General features: G+C 35.5%; 1 protein-coding gene across 1 annotated transcript; it reads right to left on the bottom strand.

Moving 5' to 3' along the window:
- Positions 1–217: 217 nt before the first annotated feature.
- Positions 218–8,874, bottom strand: PPID (peptidylprolyl isomerase D). Its single transcript, XM_010175673.1, has 7 exons — positions 8,689–8,874; positions 7,793–7,915; positions 6,061–6,167; positions 3,483–3,624; positions 1,107–1,193; positions 980–1,022; positions 218–442 (listed from the first exon to the last, which is right to left on the bottom strand). Exons 1-7 carry the CDS (start codon positions 8,851–8,853, stop codon positions 354–356), a joined length of 756 nt encoding a protein of 251 aa, XP_010173975.1. The 5' UTR covers positions 8,854–8,874; the 3' UTR covers positions 218–353.
- Between the last annotated feature and the right edge of the window lie 794 nt (positions 8,875–9,668).

Raw genomic sequence — 9,668 nt, forward strand, 5'->3', positions numbered from 1 at the left:
TTGCACCTTCATTGTATGCCTACCAGCATTTTTGTTTCTTACAAGGAATCATGCCTGCTCTAATAAAAACTCTTAACAAAAACTGCCTAAATTGTCCTACTGTTAAACCAAGCTTCTTGGGAAGCAGTAACTATTAAACCACTACTGATTTACACATTAGAAACACACCTGAGTTGCAAAACACAAGTTATTGCAGCTTAAAAAAAAAGCAACACACTTCACCATTGAACAGTTTGTCTTTATTATTAGACTTTTGAGTTGTAAACACTGAAAACTGCAGTACAGGGCAAATGAAAGAAGCAGCTCCATTTATCCTTTTGCATGAGTTAGTGCATAGATTTTAAAGAAAAAAATCAAGCAAACATTTTAGCATAAGCTGCCTTCTCTTTTTCCTTTTGGGCTTTTATCTTCTGTTTGATTTTGAGTGTTTCTGTCTGGATAGCTGCTTAAAAAGAAAATCCATGATACAGTTACAGTAATCTCTTTACATTAGGTCACACTGCTGTAAATAACCTATATCATTTTGTATAATAGAACCACATTTAATCTTCTATTAGGTCAGACACTAGCAGCAAAAAAACATTGTCCCTTACTCTGTTTAACCTGGCAGAGTAACCAGGTAGAGGAGGGTGTAGCGAGCATAGTACTGGTGCCAACACAGCATTTACAAGCTAAAAATCTTATCCAGTTGGACCAGGAGATTAAGAAAGTTAGTAAGGCCCCTGTGAGAGAGGGAGGTGGTTTGAGAGTCATGCTGTTGACCTACATCAGCAGGTTACCCAGCATACCAGAAACATGACTGCTGTTTAAAACCAGGTTTTCCACCTCAGTGGGCTCTGCGCTCAATACATCAGCATTTAAGCTGTTAGAAGACAACATTTTGGGCATCACACTGGTAAGATTTCTTACTAAATAGTACCCTGGTTACTTTGTTACATTCTTAAAATAAAGAAACTATAAAGAAACAGCTTTATTTTACCTTTGTCTTCAGGGGCTATTTCATGAGCCTTTTTAAGATCAGCCTTAAGTTAAAGAGAAACAGAAATTAATTTTCTGATTAAATGTTTAGATTAAAAAAAAAAAAAAATAAATATTGTGATGATTACCAATGCCTGATCGAGATCTTTTATTCCCTGCCATCCTTGAGCCCGTCTGTAGAGAGCTTTAGTATTTGCTGGATCTATTTTAAGAGCCTGTAAATTTAATAAAATTGTCACATTAATATTTCATATACTTCACAGGCTCCCATCTCTGCAAATGGCACAGTTTGCACCAGCAGACAATATCCCAAGTTGGTTTGAGGGTAAGCTGTCAAAACACTAACTGTGTAAAAAGGAATGGTATATTATAGCACACTGAATAAATCAGTTTTAATACCTTTTTTGAAGGACAAGCATGTATATGAAGATAAAATGGAACATATATATTTTATATATATAGATAGATAGATAATATATATATATATATATCTGTCTGCCTATCTCTTTCAAGGCAAAGCTGTTGCTGCAGTGCAAATTTTCCTAACTTTGAGTCTCTCAGTACAAGACTCTATATTGTAGCTCCTTCCTTCACATGAAAAAAACCTTAAATGGCATGATGAAGAAGGCACACAGATTTCCTGTAAAGGCTTTTTCACTATAGACTAGAAAGATACATGAAAGCAATCCATCTCATGCTTCAGGAACCTTGCCAAGTTCAGTCATTACACCTTTCTGAAGCTGAATGGTTTCACTAATGTGTATATACCCACTCTAATATGACAGTATCAAAATAAAAAATACAGTGGCTAGGCAAAGAGATTGTTCTACTGTTTGATTACTTAAATTATTTTTTCAAAGTACCTCAGTTCATTTGGCTAGCTAAGTATTTTGTTTTCTTGCTTGTGAAGATTGCATTCTTTTTTCTTATTGCAGATAGTTCTATAGTGTGTCTTTTTATTATTTAAAAGAATATAGTTTCTTAGTGATTAGAGGAAATATCTTTGCATGAATGTGTGGCTTTATTAATTTCATTGGTTAACTTTAATTCATTAATTAAGAATTACAGACATTAGACAATGCACCCAGAGTTTTTTAAATCACTTCAGTATTGGCTGATCATATAAGAATTATTACTCTGGGTGCTCATCCTGATCCCTGTGCTCTAAAGACTACAGCCTCTTCTGTGCCAAGAATTAGAAAATGTGTTGTCTGTATTGTGTACACATAGGTAGCACTCCTTGTTTTTAGCTCAACCATTGTGCTTACAGCTATTTTAAAGCAAGGTTGATTTGAACAGTTTCAGCAGTTTGTAGTTCCTTGTTTACACCAAATAATGCATGTATTACAGACTGTTAATTTAAAACGGTTTTGGCCTTAGGAAATCATAAAAGTTTAACAATTACTTTCAACCCTACTAGTTAATCTTAGGGAACTGGTCTTCTGATTAAACACGGATACGCTGTTAAATACCTGTGATGAAGCGTAAGCTAAACACATTACAGAAGTCTATTAGAGCTGTGGAGTTGCCTTTATCTAACAGTTTTGTAATTTTTAAAAAAAAAATTGCTATTATTGGGGTTTTTTCCCCCTCAGTGGAAAGTATTATGATTAATAATTTCTATCTGTAACATCTAAATGCAGTTTCAATTTTTACCATTTCCTAGATGACAGATATCATGTTAGACAGTTTTCTTATTTTTTTTTCCTTTTCCCATTGCCCATTCTTCCATTCTGAAGATACGTTTATGACAGTTTTCATGTGTAACGCCATCAGCGGGCTAGAAAGCAAGCCAGCTCTTTAAAGATGCCTCACACACAGATTAGCTGAGACTCCTGCTTTCAGCTTGAAGCCCTGGAAGTTGCTGCTTAGGATCCTCTGCTAACAGATAAGGGCATTCTTTACTCTGTTTCCTTCAAAATTTCAGAGTTTTACTGAAAGTTTCCTCAAATGTACTAAATGCTCTCAGTATGTCTATGTCACTGTTCCTTTTATTTCTTTAATTTATTATTTTTCAGTATTTCCATATTTATTGTTTCCTTCTGTCCTTCTTCCTATTCACTGTTTTAATTTCACCACTAAGTCTACCTGAAAGGGCTTTAGAGAAGTCACTTCAATGAATAAAATACAAGACCATCAAATCTGAAAGCAAGTAAAACATTTTCCTCATGCTAGTCTTCCAGAGAAAAGTACTCCTCTTTCAACGAAGACAGTTTAACTCTGTAATACAAAACTTATCTCTGCTCTTAGGAAACAAAACTAACAATGACAGTGGGTGGGTTTTCTGGCAGCAAGCAACAGCCCTCTCCTTTGTTTCTAATGAGTTATTTCGATTTCAAGATCTTTAAAAAGCCAGGTACTGTAAAGTAATAACTTCACTATCAGCCTTCTACTTTAACTTTCAAATCATAAGCTTGTCAGAAGACTCTTAAAGCTTTGTAGTTTCAGTCTCCATTTTTTTATATAGGTCAATTGTGAATCAAAATAGTAAACATTAAATTTACCTCTGAACAACTTTCAATGGCTCCCTGCCAATCTGACAGTTTTAGTTTACAAGCTCCAATGTTTAAAACACAGGTCAAAGCAACAGTCTTTAACTTTGGTTTGTCTGCCTCCTCTGCCACTGCTTCAGAAGCTTCTACATACCTGCAGAAAAAGAGATTTACAAAGAACATGTATTAGCATTGCAGCTCCCATTTTGTTCTGCCCTTAGCTATCTTTCCACAGATATATGCAAACTGGCCTCTCCAAATTGATACTTATTTAAAGCAGCTTCAATTCCACTATTAAAAATATTTATCAAACTAAATATATAAGACCTACTCTGACAAAAAAGATGGATCTTGGTGAGTGTTTTCCTGTTACTCCTATCCCTCCACTGTACTAACAAACAGCATTCTTTTTCTTAGACTATTCTAGATGGCATGAAACCATTAGAATTTATCTCAGTGACTGTTTATTCTAAAAAAACATGTTGCTCATCAGTGGCAAAGTCAACACCACCACTGCACCTTCCATTCATGAGAACCTTCATCTCTTCTTCAGTTCCCTCACCAATATGTTAATTACTTTAGGCATTTATAGCTAAAAGCTGAAGCTAACTTTACTTTGTAAAGGAGAGTGTTTTATGAGCATTAATTCCACCTTCTTCCCACTGTCTTCCTTCATGACTTTTTTTCCTGAACTTGAAAACTGACACTGGTTTAGGACTAAGCTGCATCATTTACTGCATCTCTATTTCACAGGCAAATTGACGGGTAAACTGTATCTCATTCTTCTTAATTTACAATGTGCTAATGCTGTCAGGTTTTTTATTTCAAGTGGCAAAGGTCTGTTGTGGATATGAAAGTCCTAACTCTTTTAACGGCCCACTTGATAGAACTTCTGTTGTTTTTATTTAAAAAAAATAAAGGTCATGTGTTTGCATACATTCACACATTTTAAGCATGCAACAGAAATAAGCAATAATTTTAAAGTGAATTAGACATAGCTCCAGTGATCCTGCAAAACTGTAAGAACCAGAAGAGAGAGAAAAGGGTAAAAAGATAAGGAGAGTTATAATACAAAACTGTTATGTTCAAAACAAACAGGTAACACAGTATTTATAAATCACACTAAATCATTCTGGAAACAAAATCAGAGCTTCCAAGTCAGAGAAATCAGTAAGATGAATATCAAGTGAGACAACAGGAAGTAATACATTTTTTGACAAAAAAGTGTCAATTCATACATATTTATTTATTTATTTATTTATTTATTTATGGTTAAGCAGCAGTAAGACAAGAAAAAGAATGGAAGGTTATGACGGTTACTGTTGGTAAAAAGAAAAATACAGCATTGCCAGACTGTTTGCTAGGTGAGTTGTACATAAAATATGGGAGATTATAAGAGCTATTGGTTTGCTAGGTGAGTTGTAAAATAATATATGGGAGATATACATAAAATATGGGAGATTATAAGAGCTATTTTATTCCTATCAGCTCTGGCTAAGTGTCAGCTAAAGTACACCATCCTGTGTAAAGTATTAGATTTTAAGACACAACAACAGGGAATGTCCACGAAAGACAAGCTGGAGTTATCAGATTTGTTTAGTCCAGAAAAGTTACGATCCTTTCCATCCACAAGGACAAATAAGCACCAGATAAAAGCTGTCTACTCAAACTGGAGCAGCCTCATTGGGTCTGCTTAAGAGTGAGTAAGATAACTAACTGTAAGGGATGGCATAATTATACTATGTTGGTCTGTGATGGGCTTTTTGAGGGCAGGGGGAGACGTTACATCATAGGTTAGTATCTGTAATTGAGCGATTCATTTTTATGCTTCAGAAAGACATCATTTGTTTGAAACCTAGTCAGTTAAAAACCTCAGCTGAAGCATTAAATATGCCTGAATTCTTTTTCTTTCAGTATTGTTACTGCTAGTTAGCCAGTGATCATTAAGAAGGCAGGGATAAAGGTCAGTATAACTTAAAAAAAAAAGTCTTTAGGAGAAGTTCATATACATCAAGCAAAAAGCATGAAAAGATGAAAGGAGCAGTATGGAAACAAAAGCAGAAAGACTATGGTTTTGAAGGCAAGTCTGAATTATACATGGAGTCAGGATGATGGTATGGAACCTCAGAAAAAATAATAATAATGAATTAATAAAGGTCATATTTGAAGGTACTCTCTCTTGAACTTGCCAATATCCTAAACCTACTGTTTTTCAGAAATTAGAGAAAAAGTATCTCCCTCCTTTCCTGTCCATTAACTACCCTGTGTATACTGCTGTGCTTTTCCTCCCAGTTATGCACCAGCACAGCAAGAGTATTAAAAAGGAGCATTCAGTCTGTTCTAAACAATACTTCCTGCCTATAGCTCTTACTTAGCTAGGAGCTAATGAGTAGAAGACGTACTTGAATAAGTAGCTAAAAATCAACCAGATGTTTTCCAGATTCAGAAGGCTCTTTTTAAAAATAATTTTATTTTTTTTTTTAAAAAAAAGAGCACAGCAACAGGAACTTTTTAAATGCACGTACCCTTGCTTGATAGCAGTATTAGTTTGGGTTACAGGAACTACCTGATTGAATGATGAGAGCCTTACCGTAAACTTTTACTATACTTTTTAGCTGCCACTGCCCAATTTTGCGATTTGAAGGAAGTATTTCCTATATTCTTTATGTCTTCTGCTATGGCCACAATCTTGTCAACCTAATAAAATAGATGGAAAGTACAAAGTAAGAATGTACTTATGAAAGAACTGTAGAATTACTTGATGTTTAACATTAGGATCCCATGTCCATTCTGTTTCAAAGTTTATTATAAAATCTCAGAATAAAAATATTCCCATCTTAGACAAATAATACTACCTTCAAACCACTCCTGTAATATTCTTTACTTTATGGAACACAATAGTCAAAGATGAAATTCCTAATGGGTTTTCTACAGTATAAAGGGTGACAAAATACCAGAGACAGCATAGCTTTTCAACTCCTTCCCCTAAATGCTGCTACCCACACAGAGCTATATATAAAGGTGTTGACCATTATTCATAGAAAAGACGACATGTTAGCAATCAGAGTATTCAACCAAGACTGCCTTATTCCCAAGAAAATTGTCTTCTGCTTCTTGAAACAGTATTAATCACCTGAACTCTGCACACTCTCAAACTAGAAGCCCTATCAACACAATTCTCCTTCTCTCAAAATGCTTAAAACCTCTATGTAAGGAGAAAAATAACAGCTGCTTGTCTTTATCAAATCCATCATTTCTATTTCCAGAATGGCATACATTTCCAGCGTTCAGTTACTTTTCCAGTGGCAATGAACAGTTAATAATTACTGCTGTCTATACCACAGTTGTCTTAAGCTCTGTCAAATGTATATATTGCCATTTGTAACATTATCAGTTTACACTTCTAGCCTACTAGAATTAGTGACCTTGAAAAAACCCGATCACAGCTTGAGACCAATGTCACCATGGTTTCTGTAGTTGGTTTATATGAACAAGTTTAAAGTTAAAGGAGGCAGGCACCTGCCAACTTCAGTTCTGAACCACAGCAAATGCTATCCAAAAACATTTTCACAAGTTGAAGTGCTTTTCAATAGCCAGATACAAGGAGCTTCTGGTTTCTAGCTGTAATGGTTTCTTACTATACTATTTCTCATTCTGTATTTGGAATCTACATGTGCAGCCTCCTTTTTTTCCCCTCTCACAAAACACCATTTGATTTACACAGTTAGTCTATTTCACTTTCATGATAAAGTAAAAACCTGCAGAAGAGCTGTTTCCACCAGTCTGCTCCCTAACTCTCAACAACAGGTCTTCCTTCATTTTGAACAGCTGGAAAAGCAAACAACTACTGGGAATTAAGAACCACTAGCTCTGATGCAGTAAAAATCTTTTTAAAAGGTTGATCTTTTATTATTTCTAGTAAGTGAGACTAAATCTTTTTAAGGGTGGATATTTTAAAAGTTGCACAGAAGTGTGCAGGTACAACATTAAGGTAGTCATCTACAAGATGGAGTTCTAGTAAATGCAATTTGTCACTACAGCACAAGTAAAGTAAAAAGAAACAAAGAACAGAAAAAAAAATAAGTGTAATGATTGTAAGTAATTGTGGTTTTAGTTACTAGGGAAAAAATGAGCACTGAAAAAGAGATAGCAGTCCCTTCCCACAGCATTCTCTTTCCTAAAATTGAATGTCACCATTTAATCAGTACCTTGATCGATTCTTCATAAAAAAAGGCTTAGCAAACATCATCACAAATACCATGTAACTCAGACTACCTACAAGTCTTGCATTCTGTAAAATATCTTAAAATAAAAATACTTACATCTTTCAAGTCTATATCTGAATCTTCAGGAAAATCTGGGTGAGCATCTCCAGATCCATCCTGGGGAACAATTCCCCAGTCATCTCCTTCCTTTAGCTCTCCACATTCTGCAATGATGCACAACTGAAAAAATAAAGTGTAAATAGCAGTATTGCTTAAGACAATTTCCCCTCAAAAAGCTGTAACTTCTGACTGCTTTTTGAAATTCAGTAAAAATGCTTTTTCATCTGTTGTTTGGGTGCGTTGATTTCAGAAACCCATCACATCATTAGCCTATCCTCATCAAAAGGCTTTTATCACAGAAAGTGTTGCCTTCAGAGGAGCAGCATTCCAAGAACACCATACCCACGCTCCATGGAGAGGCTGGAAGAGGAACTGGCAACAAGCTGAGCTGCAGCAAAACACAAGACATGGAAGTTCTACTACATTAGAGAAGACAGTTCTTTCTCAAACTGTCAAGTACCTTCAAGTTGGGTATTAATTTTTCCAAGAACCACAAACTGACATGACCTACACACCAACTGCTTTTCCAGAAACATGACTTCTGACATAAAATTCGTAAGAATTTCACACCCTTAGGTGGGGTTGTGAATTCCACCTTTTCATTTTCTCACCCATCCTACACGTCTAGCTGTGCATTTCCACCTCCACCCTGATAAAGGCTTCCACCCTCACAGCTGTGTTGAATCCATCAATTGTTTGTGCAAGGGAAATTTACAGCAAAAGAACAAAAGCCTCTTAACAAGGACAGTAAAATGGAAATTAACACTGTTAGTAAAAATAACTGGTTAACATTTAATAGTTCTAAACATTACACCGAGCATTTAGAAGAAATGAATAAACATCATGTAATGGAAGAATAAACATCATGCCTAAGTGCTTTGGATTTTGCTTACCTTAGCAGGACTTTCTCCTTTTACTTCAACGTTTTCTAATATTTTAACTACACCCATTCCTTTAATCACTTGGCCAAACACCACATGTTTCCCATCCAGGTGAGAAGTAGGCACAGTTGTAATAAAGAACTGAGAGCCATTAGTACCAGGTCCTGCATTTGCCATGCTCAGCAGCCCTGGTTTATCATGCTGCATTGGGGAAAAAAAAAAAATCACAACCAACACGTTAAGAGATCGGTTATAAAACCATACATGAGATTTTGTAAGGCTATGAATATATATAGCAAGGACAACCTGGCAAAGCAGTTACATACAGCTGGCAACTAATTCCACCTATAATGACTGAAGAAGCTCTACATCTTCACTTGCCACCCAGCAGTCTAGCAAGCAGAGCCACATGCGTGACTTGATGCTGTAACATCCATCTGCTTCTTGTACACTCAGTCCCTGGCACAGACAGATCACCTGAGAGATATGTGAAATTCCTCACTGGATTATTCAAGACCACTGGCCTCCAGAAACAAAGCAAAACACCACTTAAATCAACTTTAATGTTCTACTGTCAAGATGGGTATGTATTGTTAATTTTGTAAGGGCTACTCACACAAAGTATGTTGCAGAACTATGTTTTTTAGGGAACTGTGTTTTTTCATTATTTAAAGGTTGGTGGGTTTTTTTTAACTCCTTCAGTTTCCTAGAGAGAGTTTTTACTCTGTTGGAATTTTAACCATGTAATTATTTTGGCTTATGCTACCAGGCCACAAACTAACAAAAAATTATTAAACAGTCCAACATGAGAAGATATTGTTTAAGTACTTTTTCCTTCTTTAAAATAAGAATTATCTTGCTCCATCACACAGATCATTTCATTTTCACTTGTACTGCAAAAATGTACTTTTCACATGTGTTGTGAATCTCGTGTTGTTAAACTGGCATGACACAGTCATTAAGATATTATTCTCCCCAAGTTGACGTGGTTA

The sequence above is a fragment of the Antrostomus carolinensis genome, unplaced genomic scaffold (genome assembly GCF_000700745.2).
Source record: "Antrostomus carolinensis isolate BGI_N321 unplaced genomic scaffold, ASM70074v2 scaffold1519, whole genome shotgun sequence".
NCBI lineage: Eukaryota > Metazoa > Chordata > Aves > Caprimulgiformes > Caprimulgidae > Antrostomus > Antrostomus carolinensis.

Excerpts from the sequence above, each read along its gene's own strand:
- PPID (XM_010175673.1), bottom strand. The coding sequence starts at position 8,853 with ATGGCAAATGCAGGACCTGGTACTAATGGCTCTCAGTTCTTTATTACA. Across the intron at positions 6,168-7,792 it reads CAGATATAGACTTGAAAGAT|GTTGACAAGATTGTGGCCAT; the intron begins GTAAGTATTTTT and ends CTATTTTATTAG. Across the intron at positions 443-979 it reads AATAGCCCCTGAAGACAAAG|CTATCCAGACAGAAACACTC; the intron begins GTAAAATAAAGC and ends CTTTTTAAGCAG.